General features: G+C 40.9%; 1 protein-coding gene across 1 annotated transcript; it reads right to left on the reverse strand.

The window, feature by feature from the left end:
• Positions 1-2,101: 2,101 nt before the first annotated feature.
• On the reverse strand, positions 2,102-8,867 carry SPINK1 (serine peptidase inhibitor Kazal type 1). Its single transcript, XM_049649445.1, has 4 exons — positions 8,734-8,867; positions 7,651-7,682; positions 6,052-6,158; positions 2,102-2,220 (listed from the first exon to the last, which is right to left on the reverse strand). The coding sequence occupies exons 1-4, from the start codon at positions 8,786-8,788 to the stop codon at positions 2,175-2,177; spliced, it is 240 nt and encodes a 79-aa protein (XP_049505402.1). The 5' UTR covers positions 8,789-8,867; the 3' UTR covers positions 2,102-2,174.
• Positions 8,868-15,104: the final 6,237 nt, after the last annotated feature.

A 15,104-nucleotide genomic window follows, 5' to 3' on the forward strand; every position in this document is an offset into this window, starting at 1 on the left:
TCTTCTTCCTGACTGGACCCACAAGCCGGCCGGAGTCGGACTGGGTCTGACTTCGAAACCAGGCCGGGTCCCACGGCAGCCTTAATCCGACTTCAAAACCGGAAGAAGTTCGGGGCCGGACTGGTTCCGGCTTAGAAACCGGACCGGGTCCGACTGTGAAGGGGGACTGAGTTCCGGTTGTTCGGCGTCCGCTGTAAAAACCGCCCGGTTGCGGGGCCGGGGCGCGTCGGCGGGCGGCGGGCGGCGAGCCCTTCCGCTGGAAGGCTGCACGAGCAGCTGAAGCTCCGCAAAGACCGTCTCGCGTTACCGTGGCCTCGCGGGAGCTCTTCTGTCCGGGAGCGGCTCGTGCACCTGCGCGGTGCCCTCCAGACAAAGGCGTCCCAGCCAAGCCCTCACCGTGAGGGAAAGGGGATATTGGTCCTCCTCTGAAGGTCTGGTGACCAGGACGAGAACGCTGGGGCATCGTGCTCTCTCGGCGGCCGGCAGGGGCATTCTGGGAAAACTGGCCGAGGCCACCTAAAGGGTAAGCATTCGTACCAAAGTCGGCTCTCCTATCTTTATCTGTGGTGCCTGGTCGATAGAGGAAGGTAAAATGTCCTTGCCTCTTCCTTTCCAAATTCAGATTGGCAAGAAAAAAACAAACAAACACAACAAAAACAAAAACATTTGTAACAATTAGGTCTTTGAATTGTGACTCATGAATTTGCTCTCGGGTACCATTAGTTGGTCCTTTCCCAGGGACAGCTACTCCCTTCTTGTTTGTCTCATTTTGTGTCCTACCAACTTAGGTTGACAATCGTCAGATTGGGGTCCTCCAAAATATGGCTGGGCAGAAATGTAGGTTGTTGCTGTTTACCTTTTAACGGGTGAGAGCGAGAGAGCGAGAGAGCAGAACAGAACCATTAAAGGCGAACAATCTGGGTTTATGTATTCCTTCTTAGTGTAACCTCCAAACCTCTTCTCTCCAAACCTGTAAAATGGTCCAATTAGACATGACGATTTCTACCATTCAATGATTTAAATTCCGTTTACTGTGGCAAAGTTCTTTCATATTAAGGGTGCCCTTCAAGTGTCCTCTAGCATCATAGACAAGATGCAGGAAGCCATCTTACATCCATAACCTCTGTTAGCACGGTATTTGGTGAGCTGTTAGGCTCAGCTGGCTGAGTCACTCAGCAGACCACAGCATCCTCTAGTGGTGAGATTTAAACTTCAAGACACGCATATTCTGAATAGCACAAGAAATTAACCTAAACCTTGATTTTAGGGACAGATTTTGTGTTGGGACAGATTTTGATGTACCTGGTGCATCTCAGGCTTTTTTTTAGACCTCTGTCCACTTCTCCACTCTCTGCTGGTTCTTCATGAGAGCTCAGGATTTCAAGCTGCTTTTCTGTGCCTTTTTCATTGATTATAGATACTTTTTTCTTTTGAGGTACTTCCCTATCTCTACCTTATTTGCTGTGCCTAAGCATATAGGACTTTTAATATAAGGATGTTACCCAAAATTCATATGGAAGAAATAGGCAAAGAATAATCTACCTGAGGTGGATAACACGAAGTGTTAGATTTGGAATCCGCCCTGGCTGAAAAGCCTAACTCTGCCACCTTATTTGCTTATTTGCCTATTAGTCAGGTTACTTCACTTTTCTAAGTTGACCCACAGGATAAGGATAACCTTACAGGGTTATTGTGGCTCACATGTAAATCTGAGGCAACTACACAGAGTCCTGGTACAATAATAGATGCTCTATTAAATCCTAAGGTAACCTCAGGGAATTATTTCAGTTGGCAAAAGGTAATGGATAACATGTTTCTGGACTGAGAGTTTTCCAACTGTTTCTTCTCATGCCAGTTAATTCTCTCTGGGATTATATGATCATTTGTGTCCTGCCTGCAGTCACATTTCCTGAGCCAGTTTTCAGAATGTGAGGTAGGAAATGGGAAAGGAAAAAGCATCATGAGGGAGACTTTGTCCAAAATTTCAGGATTGCTGTGTTTTGTGAAATTTGTTCCATTCTGAGTTTGTTTCAGCCCCCTGACCCCAGTGCAATCAAATGTGCCTTTGAGGAAAAAGCATTCAGGAACAACAGGAAGTATTTAGATGCATTTTATTCAACAGTAAGGCCAGCTAGGCGTTGTGGTGACCACATGGGATTTTAGAACCTTGGTTCTCAGCAAGGCCCAGATTTTTTAATGAGGACAGGATTCTGGCGCTTCCTATAGAAGAGATTGGAAAAAAAAAAAAATCAAACTTTGCTGACAAAAAAACTGACAATGGGAGAAAAACAATGAAAAAAGATTAGCTTTATTTAAAATAGAAAGGTTTCAGATTTATTCCCACTTCTTTCTCTTTCAATCATTTATTCATTTACTTATTCATAAATTCATCAAATATCGATCAACGCTGTTGCTTACATACACTAAGGGATACAACAGAAAGGAAAAATGTCCTCACAGAGTGTGCAGATCTACTGTGGCATTACAGGAAACCAGTGAAATCAACCTCTAAGTCATCATTGGTTCTTTTACTCCTAATATCATTGTCCTAGCCACAAGATTTCCATCTTAGCTGCTGCCTGGCCTACTCCGGGATGCTCTAATTGGCTGATCTTTTGTCTTAGAACTCTGGGGATTAATATCTGTGGGATCTCACAAAAGGAAATCATATCTCTATCCTGATAACTGCCAGCTCTAAGCATCCTCCCCTCCAGATAAAAACCTCACTCAACTACCAACTCACTCCCAACTCACTACCTTTCCCAAACCAATTTTCTCTTCTGTCAGCTAAATGTTCTTAAATCCTGTAATTGTTCTTCATGAGATTGTTTGCAGAGCTCTCTCTCTCTCTCTCTCTTCTTAGCCATCCTTTCTTTGAATACACTGGTTTATAAAAATTCTTCTATTTCTCCTTTACTTGGGGACATCTGACTTCCATATATCTTTTTGCATGTATTTATCTGGACCTTGATGATTCTTCCTTTTAAGACCTTTTTTTTTTTAAGTTTATTTATTTATTTTGTGAGAGAGAGCATGAGCAGGGAAGGGACAGAGAGAAAGGGAGAATCTCAAGCAGGCCCCACACTGCCAGCACAGAGCCCAACAGGGGCCCCAAACCCACGAACTGCAAATTCATGACCTGAGCCAAAACCAAGAGTCAGATGCTAAACTGACTGAGTCACCCAGGTGCCACCTTTTTAAGAGCTTTTAATGTCTTTTTGTTCCATAATTATTATTCATGCATAACACTTATGTCTGAGTTGTTTTAACATACACAGCGCAAACTTTTAAACACATTGACTTATTTCTCTACCTGTGCTGTCCAGTAGAGAAGACACCATCCCTATTCAGCTGTTTAAATTCAAATCAGTTAAAAAATGATGTAATATTAAAAATACAGTTTCTTAGATGTACTAACCACATTTTAAGCCCTGGTGGCTAGTGGCTTCCATACTAGACAACACAGATATAGAACATTTCCATCTTGAAGAAAGTTCTACTAGAGAACGCTGATCTATAGAACAGAATTTGACAGTACAGGCTCCCTAAGGAGACATAGAAGAGACTGAAAAAAGTCCTGACTGACTATATCTGACAAGCACATAATGAGCTAGGAGATGCAAGCACAACCCACCAACATGGGTTAGAGCTTGGCTCTAGTTAACTCTACACCATATTCATTTGGGGCTTTCAATGGGCAGTAGAGAGAAACGCAACATGGTACATTTGAAAATATTTTACTTTAGAAGAGACCACATTTTCTCTCTAGACCTGTTTACTTATCTGAGAGATACAGGAAGAGAAGTTACATTTTTCTGGCATTTAAATATTCTTCCCATATATGAATATTTTTGAAAAAATAGAGCAAGTAAGCAGGATGGGTAGGTTTTAAAAGCTGAACGAATGATGTGTCTCAGCTCTAAGCTCATATTTTCCCAATATTTCGCTATAAATATTGGGCCTTTTGGTCTTGGCACTTGGAAAGTTTCTAAATCTCAAGGCTGTTATATTGCTTTCTCCTCCCCTTGGATGGAAATAGGATGTTTGACCTTTATGTCAACAGCCTAGATCATGAGAAAATTAACAAGTGTTTTTGAGTTCCTTTTACAAACCTTTAGTGTGGAAATAAATTCACCACAAAGCAGAACACCTAATATTTTGGTTCTAAAACTTCAGAATGATAGATCTCTCTCCCTGGGGCCCTATTTCCACAATGCTTGCTAACACTGAGAATTTTCTGAAGTGATTTAAAGCAGACCAAGAAGAGAGATCATGTTATAGGGAACTTGGACTGTGGAATAATGGAAATAATATGCAGTCGTTTGAGCTTACATCAAACCCTTTAATACTAAATCAGTTCTAAGAATAACTTAGAGTTTTCTGGACTACTTGCGCAATCTCTTTTATTTGTTTTGATTGTTCTACGCCATTATTTAACCTGGAATGCTCTTGCAGTGCTACCAAAATTCAGAGCCCTATTTAAATGACATCCTTTTCGTGAATCCTTTCTTGACCCTTTCAATGAGAAGACATCTGATTCTCTCTTTCACACCTGTAGCACTTTCCTCACACCTCATTTGATGCCGCTTTTCACAGGTTACAAGAAGCTACCTTGTTTGCCCTGATGAGTTCATTTCTCTTACTCAAAAGCACAAGGAAAGCAGAGGAAACTAGCACATTGCTGGACACATGTTAGGTGTTCAGTAGCTATGTGAAATAGAAAGTTTGTGGCAGATCTGCTTCTCTGAGTGCCTGAGTTTGATTCCCAACCTGTGATCACTTCAGAAAATGAGCTTCATTGGGGCCGGCTCTCATCTCCATAAATAAAAGTGCTATGAAAATATATTTTTGGCCACCTAATCTATGCGATTCATATATGCATTTTTGAGGGCTTTAGTTAACACAATCATTACCATCAGCAAGAATGATTTTTTTAAAGATTTTAATTTTAAGTAATCTCTATACCCAATAAGGGGCTCAAACTCACAACCCCAAGATCAAGAGTCACATGTGCTATCAACTGAGCTAGCCAGGTGCCCCTGATTTTTTTAAATTTAAAGGTATTTTGGGTGTATTAGCTTTTTGAAAATCTAGACCATCCACTGTCTTGCTGGAAAAGCATGTTTTTTTTTGTCATATACATGATTTTTAAAAAACTGGTTGAGAACCATTCAGATACTTTCCTCCTCCATTCCACTGTCCTTTCCTTAACACGTTTATCTTATGTGATTAATTCCTTTCTCCCTTTTGTTCAGCTTTTCTCCTTATTGGAATGCCTCACTCTCTTTCTTTAGGGTCTAGAGAAAGTGTCCAAACTTTTCCAAATCCTAGCAGGCATAATTAGTTGTTTTTAATCATGTTTAAACATGTTGGATTTTCTTCTGTATCTCACAAATTTACTTAGGCTGGTACCTGACTTTAAAGCATAGTTGAGAGGCACCTCGGCGGCTCAGTCGGTTAAGCATCTGAGTCTTGGTTTTGGCTCAGGTCATGATCCCAGGGTCATGGGATCAAGCCCTGTGTCCGGCTCCATGTTGGGTGTGGAGCCTGCTTAAGATTCTCTGTATGCCCCTCCCCAACTTGTGTGCCCATGTGTGCGTGTGCCCTCCCTCTCTTTCTCTCTGTCAAAAAAACATGTAGTTGAAAAAGCAAGGATTTGGAACCAGATCTGTCACTTCCTGCTGGTTGATTTTGAGCAGGTAATTTAAGCTCAGTCTCAATCTCTTCATGTGTATAATGGGCTTAGTATTATGTACCTCATAGACTCATGAATATTAAGTGCCTTGCACAATGCTTGACACAATAAATATTGTCTTTTATTGTAATACACACATAAATGTATGCATGTCTCTGGATAGAATCATACCAGATATAGAATAAGGAGAAGAAGAGATTGAGAATTATTTTTGGAAAACTACTTGTTTTATTTCTCTTGTGGTAAGATTAATGTTATTGATATATTGGTTGGAACTTAGGGGGATAAAATATATGAAAATGTGAAGACAACTAGCTTAAAAATATGTTTTAAAAGACACTCAAGTTCGTACTCACTTATTTTCAACACATAACAAGCATTCATTGGAATAAGTTTTTCCATCAGTCCCACAGACAGGAGCATAGATCTTGGTACATCCAGGTATTTCACTGTCACATTTAGCCTGAAAATGGAATTAAACAGAATTGTTTTCCGTCATTTTGTAGTCTTCGAGTTTATAACAAAATCTCTAAAACAGCTTTCACTTCCCTGGAGTTGATCAGCTTAAAGACAGAAGCCTGACTCCGGTGGGGGTAGTAATAATGAGAGTCTGAGAGAAAGAGTTCAGGGTTTGGAATCAGAAAGCCTGATTGTATGGACTGCCTCTGCTATTTACAAGTTGTGAGATATTGGCAGATCTCTTGGTTCCTCTGAACCTCAGTCACCTCATCTGTGCAGTGAGAAGGGTATTTTCACTTCGCCAACTATCTCATGATGGTCATGTGAGGTTTAAATGAGGTGAGTGTGATAATGTTCAGGTTTATATTGACTGCGGGCGCTGGTTCCTCTCAGGTCAGCCACACCATGGGCATGTCTTCCTTGCCCACTGTGGCCCAGTCACACTGCCCTTCTTTCAGTCATGTGACAGACAACACCAAGTGCTTTGTCCCCTTGGAGCCCTGGCATAGCCTATTTCGTTGACATCAGCAAGAACTCAGAATTATGAAATGGCTGTCTTAGGCCATACTTGTTTTCATGTACTATTCTCTTTCAACCTCAAAACTATCCTTTGAACTTTTTATTATACTCATCTTCCAGGGAAGACAGTGAAGCACATAGAGATTAAATCACCCAAGCCACATAGCTGGTAATTCCTGGATCCAGGATTTAAACCTAGTTGGTCTAGGTCCTGAGCTTTGGCTCTTAACCCCTTCACTCTACTACTTCTACCCACCAGTAGTATTTTGCTAACACTCACTTATCCTTTATGACTCAAAATAAATTTCACTCATTTAGGGGCACATTTTCTGATCTAACCAGTCCAGGTTCCACATGGTACCAGAACTTCTTCACAACCCTTATCGTTAGTGTAATTTATTCACTCATGCCCTTTAAGTTTGTCATCTATCCCCTCACTAGATATAAATGTAATGAAAAGAGGGACACTTCCCCCTCTGGGCTTCAGATTTATTGCAATTTACCTTATAAACACAAGGAAAAAATAGGAAAGTTAGATATAGAATATTTTTCTAGAGGAAGAACCAAGTTTATTATTTTTCTTTTGTTAGTTATAAATTAGGGCTCCACCTAGGGGATTGGGAAAAGTTTATACCAGCATGGTCAAGCTGGCCCTAAGGAGGAAGGGCTATTTGGGGCGAAGTTAAAAAGAATGCCACCCAACATCCTTGTCCTACCAGCTAGCCTCAAAATATATAAAACCCCCTCACAGCGAGGGCTGTATGACTACATGGAAACTGCCTGTGTGTCAGTGCATTTGTTCTTCAGCATAAGCCCCTGTGGGGAAACTGTTGTTACTCTCCATACTTGTTAAGCCTTGCTAGTACCACACACCTGTCCTGATTTCAGGTGAAATTGAAATTGAAACGCTTGAATGTGCATTGATTGGGGCAAACAGTTCTAGCCCTAGAGGTAAGAAAGTACAAAATTGTCTTTACCTGTCTTTCCAGCAAGTCAGCTCTAGTGTTGCCTATAAAACATAAATCAGACATTGTGAGGTTGGGTCCTAAATGGGAGAAGCTAGCTCTGCTCTTATTCAGAATTCTCAGCTTCCATTGAAGACTGGTGACTTCTCTGCTGGCCTCTTCTGCCCCCCTGCCCCCTCAACCTTTTCTTATTTCTGTCTTCTCTCAAGGATATCTCACTGGTGTCCAATCACTCCCTGACTGTTGAAGCGTCAAGGAAATGAAGCAAAAGTTTGATTATGATCAAAGTATCTTAGTTCAGCATTTCACAAAAGTTGACCCATTTCTTTGAAAATAGAAGTGATTTACTTACTGCTTGAAATGTATCAGGTATGAAGCAAATATCTTCTGAATGCTCACTGACATTGTCACAACTGGTTACTAGACCTTTGATCTTAAATTAGTGATGTAAGAAGTCTAAGTATCTTTAATTCAGTTTATAGATGAAGATGTGAAGAGTTTATACGACTAATTGTAAAGCAGTTACCACTAGCAGTAACCAGGTCTTGTGATAACAAAACTAACTTGGAATGACATGTAAGTCTTTTTGTAAGTAATGTTAAACATGGAGCTCTTTTGACAACTCAACATCAGACCCTAAGGAACTCATTCCCTCTGTTACATTACACTGCCTATTAATCCAATTCACATTTATCCAATTCACAGATAGATGCTTAAAATTGCCATGCTGCATTCCCCGGAAAATAACAGGTCTTGCTGACATCATGTAGAGGATGGTCATTTTGGTTGAGCTCAATGAAGGGAAAAGGAGCTAACCTGATAGTATCCAAAGAAAGAAATGTTGGTGAGATTTGATTTTGATATTGACAGTTTCTGAAGTGATCTAGGTAAGGAGGTAGCTCTTCCTAGCTAAATGTCATAAGAAGCAGCAAGGCACTTAAGGGCTTGAAGAAGCCCCCTGGAACAGGCCCCTGACCTTATTTCGCTAGGACCAGAAGATTTAAGACTAGACTGTAAATCTAGAAGGTAATGGGTTTAGTAATGCAACAAGTCAAACAGGTTTTACTCAAATCAGAAAAATATGCAGGCACCTACCAGATAGCCCCAACAGGGCCAAGGCACAGAGGAGGAGGATGCTTGTTACCTTCATGGCTGAAAGTTCTGTATCCAGTCAGTAGAAGATGGCATTGAACTCACCACTTCTTTTCAGAGCCCTGGGACTGGAAGGGTCATATAGACAGAGTGGCCACCCAGGCTCCACCTCCTGTCCTGTCACCAGATCTCTTGAGTTATTGATTGACTCGTGTTGATTGACTCTGTAGGATAACCTGATCCCAAGTCTCAGGAATGTCACCTGCATAAGAAAGGTGAAAGAAGTAGCAGGGGCCGGAATGTGCTCGGCCAAGACACTGTCAGAGAAGTTCTGGTGGTTAGTTGGTTCTCCCCCAACTTCCTCTGTGACTCTGGGCAGCCCTAGTGTTCTCATCTGTATGTACTCTGTAGTTCTGAGTATGTGAGCAGGTGTGGATATCCAAAAATGGGTCTCCATTCTTTCTTCCTTTCCTTCAGCTTTTCCATTTTTCATTTTTTCTCTTTTGTTGCACTCATTCACAAAGCCCTACATTCCCAAAGGTAGCTGGCAGAGACACAGGTTAGAAATAAAGAGGGCTCACTTCCCTAAGGCGTGTGTGTGTGCTTTGGGGCTAGATTGTGCTCTCCGGATACTTAATAGCTCTGTGTTCTTGGACAGATAGTTCACTTTTGCTGGGCCTCAGTTTATTCATCTGAGACCTGAAATAATAATAGCACTTAACTCAAAGTGTTTATCTTTCATTCAAATGTATGTGTGCTGTGTCTGCCATGTGTTATTAGGAGATAGTTCTCCATTGTCTCTTGTGTTTCTGCCTTTCTTATAAGGAGAGGCACGCACTGCCTGTGCTTCAGACAATCTTTTCAAAAGTTTGTACAACTAATGGACTTAGAGGGTGGAATAGTGTCTCTGTCTGGAACAAAGGGGAAGTTTGTTCACCATTCATTATAATAAAGATGATATCTCTCTCCATTGCAGATTAGGTGGGCATAGTGCCCTTTAAAAAAGATTAGGGAGAGGCGCCTGGGTGGCTCAGTTGGTTAAGCGTCTGACTCTTGATCTTGGCTCACTCAGGTCATGATCTTACAGTTCGTGAGTTCAAGCCTTGCGTGGGGCTCTGTGTTGACAGCATGAAGCCTGCTTGGAATTTTCTCTCCCTCTCTGTCTGTCCCTACCCTACAGTCCTCTCTCTGTCTCTCTCTCTCTCTCAAAATAAGTAAATAAATAAACTTCAAAAAAATTTTTAAAAATTCAAAAGTGAAAAATATTAGGGATTTTTGGGGTACCTGACTGGCTCAGTCAGTGGAACATGCAACTCTTGACCTTGGGGTCATGAGTTTGAGCCACCCATTGGGTATAGAGATTACTAAAAAATAAAAATAAAAAATAAAATGAGCATTAAGAAAATTAGAGATTTTTGAAAACATGGCCTCCTTCTCTGGAGCACAATGCCCTTTCTCTGTAGGTACCACTTGGTCCTCTTTCTGTCACCCTGGAGAAGCGTAAGAAATCAGAACAGATGACACTGGCACTCTAGCTATTGCTACTGAATAATTAAGTCCCTTGTCTCTGACTCAGGAGTCTGTGTTTTCTGCCAGAATCCCTTTAACTGTGGCAGGCTAACTTGTTAGCTTCCAAGTAGGGTAAAACCTCAGATCCCCCCTGGTCTTGGACTGTGCTCATGTATGAGGATATATCAATGAATAAAAATGACAGTCTTTGCCCTCATGGAGCCTCCACTGCATTTTATTTGGAGGAGACAGATAATTTTAAAGTATATCAGATGATGATAAATATTATGGAGAAAAGGATAAAAAGGTTAAGATGCTGGAAGATCAGGATATAGTTGTTATAGATGGTCAGAGAAGACCTTGCTGATTAAGTGACATTTGAACAGAGACATGAAGGAAGTGAGGAATTGAACCAGGCACATATCTAAGAGCACGCACTCCAGACAGAGTAAAGCGAGTGCAAAGGCTCTTAGGCAGAATCTTGCTTGACACTTTTGAGAAACAGCCAGGGTGATAGTCTGGCTGGAGCAAAGTGATAGAGAGGTAAAGGAAGCAGTGAGGGCTGGGTAGTGAAGGGCTGGGTAGGCTGTAGTAAGGACTTTGTTTTTTAACCAAAGAGAAAGCCGATGGAGACCTACGTCACAGGAACTACATGCTATAGCACTCATCCTAAAAGTTCATTTTTTAATGCTTATTTATTTTTAAGAGACAGAGAAAGAGCACAAGCAAGGGAAGGGCAGAGAGAGGGAGACACAGGATCTGAAGCAGGGTCCAGGCTCTGAGCTGTGAGCACAGAGCCTGACGTGGGGCTCGAACCCACAACGTGCAAGATTATGACCTGAGCCAAAGTCGGGCGCTTAACTGAGCCATCAAGGCACTCCCTAAAAGGTCATTTTAACTGCTCTGTGAGAATAAACTTGAAGGCAAGGGGAGCAGCAGGAAAACCCAACTTCTTGGCTACTGTGCTAGTCCACCCAAGAGATGGTGGTAGAAGCAGAAGGAAGAGGCTGACTCTGTAGTTCAGGTGATCTCAATACATAGAGATCATTTACAACAATTCCTGGCACATGGTAAACACTTAGAGATATTGCCCATCACCATAATTTTTGTTATTTTTTCAGTATTTATAATGCTGTTCCATCTGACAGGAATGTTCTGCATAAGTGAATCCTTCCTCAGTCTTTAAGATTCACTTCAGGTGTTGTTTCTTAATTGGAAAACTTCTTGTGCTCATTCTGGGCTACCGCGGTATTTTGAACCTGGTTGAACCCAACACCTAACACATTGTTGAAACTGTGTATATGACTGGTTCACCCATTCCTTCTGTTTCAACCTTCACCATCCCAGCTTCCTCCTGCTTCACTACTGCTCCTGAACTTGTTCTTGTTTAGGTCACAAATTCAGGTCAGTTACTTCCATGGACACTTTTTCAGAGCACATGGCTTCTAACTCTTCACATTTGATCACACTGAGTATAATTTCTTTTCTTGGGTATCACGACTGCATAGTCCCCTACATTTTCTCATACTTTCTTGATCCTCATATCATCTTCAACCTCTTTATTGACTCTTCTTCCTCTTAATGAGTGAAGATTTGAAGTTTCTCAAGGATTGGTCCTGTGCCTTATTTATGTCTCACTTTTCCTTTTCCTTAGGTGAGTTCAGTCATTCACATCGTTTAAATTATATCTATATAAAATCCCCAGATATGTATCTCTTCCTAGATGTGTCCTCGGTTCTTCAGACCAGATATTAAATGCATTCTTGACTGTTTGGACGTGCTATGGGTACTTCAAATGTACAATATCCTGTACTACTACTTGGATCATTCACCACAAGTATTTTTCTCTTCACTCTCCCCCTTGCTTCTCTGCCTTCCAACTGGCCAGTTAAGCCAAAACCTAAGTGTTCTCCTTGGTGCCTTCACTTGCCTTTAACATGCATCACTGTCCATGCTTAATTTGTTACCAAGTTCTCTTCTTGAATCTGTATCTGAAATCAGCCCTGAATGCTTCTTCTCACCTTAAACTTTCCTATCAAAGATGATGGCATTATTGTCTGTGTCCCTCCCTGAGGGTATATCTGGCCTTGAGAGATGTAGATTGATGTTTGAAGTCTGTGGCTTTCTGAAATTTCCTTCAAGACAGTATGTCTTGTTATTGCTTTCTCAAGAAATAACTCCATGGAACAGTCCAGTGATCTCATAGAACAAACATGATCATGCAACTCCCCAGTTTCCCATTGATCAAAATCCTCAGGAAGGGTTTAGGCGAGATTAGGCTCTTTTTGACCTTTCTCACTTCATCCCTCACCAGTTTGCTCTTTGCTCAGTCTGTCAAGCTACGTGGGTCATTTCTCTGTTCCCCCTTAATTTCTCTTAATAGGGAAAAAAGCTTTTAGGTTTTAACCTTCAAGACTCAGGCTCAATATAATTTTCTCATGGAGCTGCTTTTCCAAGTCTTACCTCAGTCTCTGCTGCATCTACATTAGGACTTACTGTTATTTTATTTCATGATACCCTGCATAACACTTAAATTTCATTCTGTAGCTGTTTGTATGATTATTATGTACTATCTGTTCCCCTTTAAGGAGCAAATATGGTTGCTTGGTAGCTGCAGTACCTAGCAAAGTGCCTGGAAAATAGAAGGTTCTGAATAAATATTTGCTGAAAACATGAATAAAGTAATAGATGTTTATACTTATTTCCTTGAAGACCCAGATCTATGCCTTGTTTGTTTCTTAGACATTTTTTAAAATGTTTATTTATTATTTTTGAGAGAGAGAGATAGTACGAGCGGGGGAGGGACAGAGAGAGAGGAGACAGAATCCGAAGCAGGCTCCAGACTCTGAGCTGTCAGCACAGAGCCCAATGTGGGGCTCGAACTCACCAACCGTGAGATCATGACCTGAGCCAAAGTCTAATGTCTAACCAATTGAACCACTCAGGCGCCCCTATGCCTTGTTCATTTCTGTGTCTCTAGTGCCTGCCACAGGGTACTCATTTATTGGTTCATTCCATCTTTTATGCATTCAACCATTGTTGTAATTCAAATACCCATTGAGTTCCTACTATTTAAAAGCTCTGGCCTGACTGCTAGGGAAATAGATTTTGGCTTCTGCCTTTATGGAGTTTAGGCCGAGCACTGATAGATACAGTTTAAATGAGTAAAAATTTTTTTCTTTTCATCTCAAATCATAATTTAAATAGCAGCTTGGTTGATGGTAAGAAGGTACTAATAGCCACTGTAAAGGGAGTTAATATTCGAGAGAAGGAATTTTTCTTTGACTTCATAAGCAATCTGAGGAAAAGGGAACTGTCTGGGATCTCGTTGCAGAAACTCTTTAGGTAATAATACCAGCAGTAATAACATTCAGATTAAGACCTGTATTATGCCGAATCCTGGGCTCTTTCTACCAAACATTGATTTTTAAACATTTTGAGTGTGTACCCAAAGCAAAAATAGAAATTTTGTGGTATAGCCTAGTGTATGCATACATATGTGTAGACAAATTAAGAAACAAAGCATAGCCTTATTCAATATGACGACTCTACATGCCTTTTATTCTGTTCTCATAGTTCACTGACCCTGACTTGCATTGTGAAAAACTATTAATGACAGTAACTATGCTGCCTTACAATCTTCTTTTCTTAAGTGTTATAAAAGTAGGATAAAATTGGGGTGCCTGGGTGGCTCAGTCGGTTGAGCATCCGACTTTGGCTCAGGTCATGATCTCACGGTCCATGAGTTCAAGCCCCGTGTTGGGCTCTGTGCTGACAGCTCAGAGCCTGGAGCCTGTTTCAGATTCTGTGTCTCCCTCTCTCTCTGACCCTCCCCTGTTCATGTTCTGTCTCTCTCTGTCTCAAAAATGAATAAAACGTTACCAAAAAAATTTAAAAAAAAAGGGTAGGATAAAATTCTAGTTAGAGGCTGGTCCTAACATTGTGATGAGAAGGGGCTCTTGGGAGGCCATAGATTGAAGAGGTCATGAAGAGACAGACCTGGTTCCAATTAGAAGTCTGCCATTTCAACTGTGATGTGACTCTGGGTAAATCTTCAACTACAAAAATGCATATCATAATATATTCATTTAGTGTGAGAATAAACGTAGAAAAGCAATAAATACTATGCAAAAGCTTTATGCTCCATTTCCCCTGGAACAATCATTGCTAGCTGGTAATAACCTGACTCTTCCTTCCACAGATTGGAATAAATGGATAATATGTTGAGGCTTTATATGATCACTGTCTGGACAGAATAAATATCGTTTGCCCTAAGATGGGCATTGGCTGGAATAACTCTGCTACTCTGCTAGGCTATTGGTTGTATTTAGTGTGTTTACATGGCCTAGCCTTGTGTAAATCTCTCCGTCTGTCTCCTTTTCCTCTCTGTGCACATATTTATGTGTGCATGTCTTCAGGAACTCAGCAAACATACTATGACCTACTTCCCTCTGTTTCAAGGACTAATTATTCACCTGAATAAAGAAAAAGTTTAAGAGAACTGTTTAGTGGGTGCTGATAATACTTGCTGGAATGGGGATGTTGCTTGGCACCTGCTGATTTTCACATCCTGTGCCCAAGGTTTAACTGGTAACAGAAACTAGTGACATGGAGTCTCATGAATTTAGCCTGATGTGTGAAGACCTCTGACTTAACTGCATCTTAACTCTTCCATCTTATTTTTCAGTATTCATGGAACTTCATGGCTTGTCTTAATTATAACCATTACTGCTGAAAATTTTCAAAAGTTTCTCTGCCAGGCACCATGGTGCTTTATTTCCATCATTTTGAATCCCTATAGCATTATTATCTCCATTTTACAAGTAAGGAAATTGAGATTGAGGCACAGAGGTTTCAGTTGTTAT

The sequence above is a fragment of the Panthera uncia genome (genome assembly GCF_023721935.1).
Source record: "Panthera uncia isolate 11264 chromosome A1 unlocalized genomic scaffold, Puncia_PCG_1.0 HiC_scaffold_17, whole genome shotgun sequence".
NCBI classification, from domain to species: Eukaryota; Metazoa; Chordata; class Mammalia; order Carnivora; family Felidae; genus Panthera; species Panthera uncia.

What these genes read in the sequence shown, in the direction of transcription:
- SPINK1 (XM_049649445.1), bottom strand. Translation starts at nt 8,788, where the DNA reads ATGAAGGTAACAAGCATCCTCCTCCTCTGTGCCTTGGCCCTGTTGGGG. An exon ending in GGCCCTGTTGGGGCTATCTG is followed by an intron (nt 7,683 to 8,733) that starts GTAGGTGCCTGC and finishes TATGTTTTATAG; the next exon opens with GCAACACTAGAGCTGACTTG. An exon ending in TTGTTATGTGTTGAAAATAA is followed by an intron (nt 2,221 to 6,051) that starts GTGAGTACGAAC and finishes TCTCTTCTATAG; the next exon opens with GAAGCGCCAGAATCCTGTCC.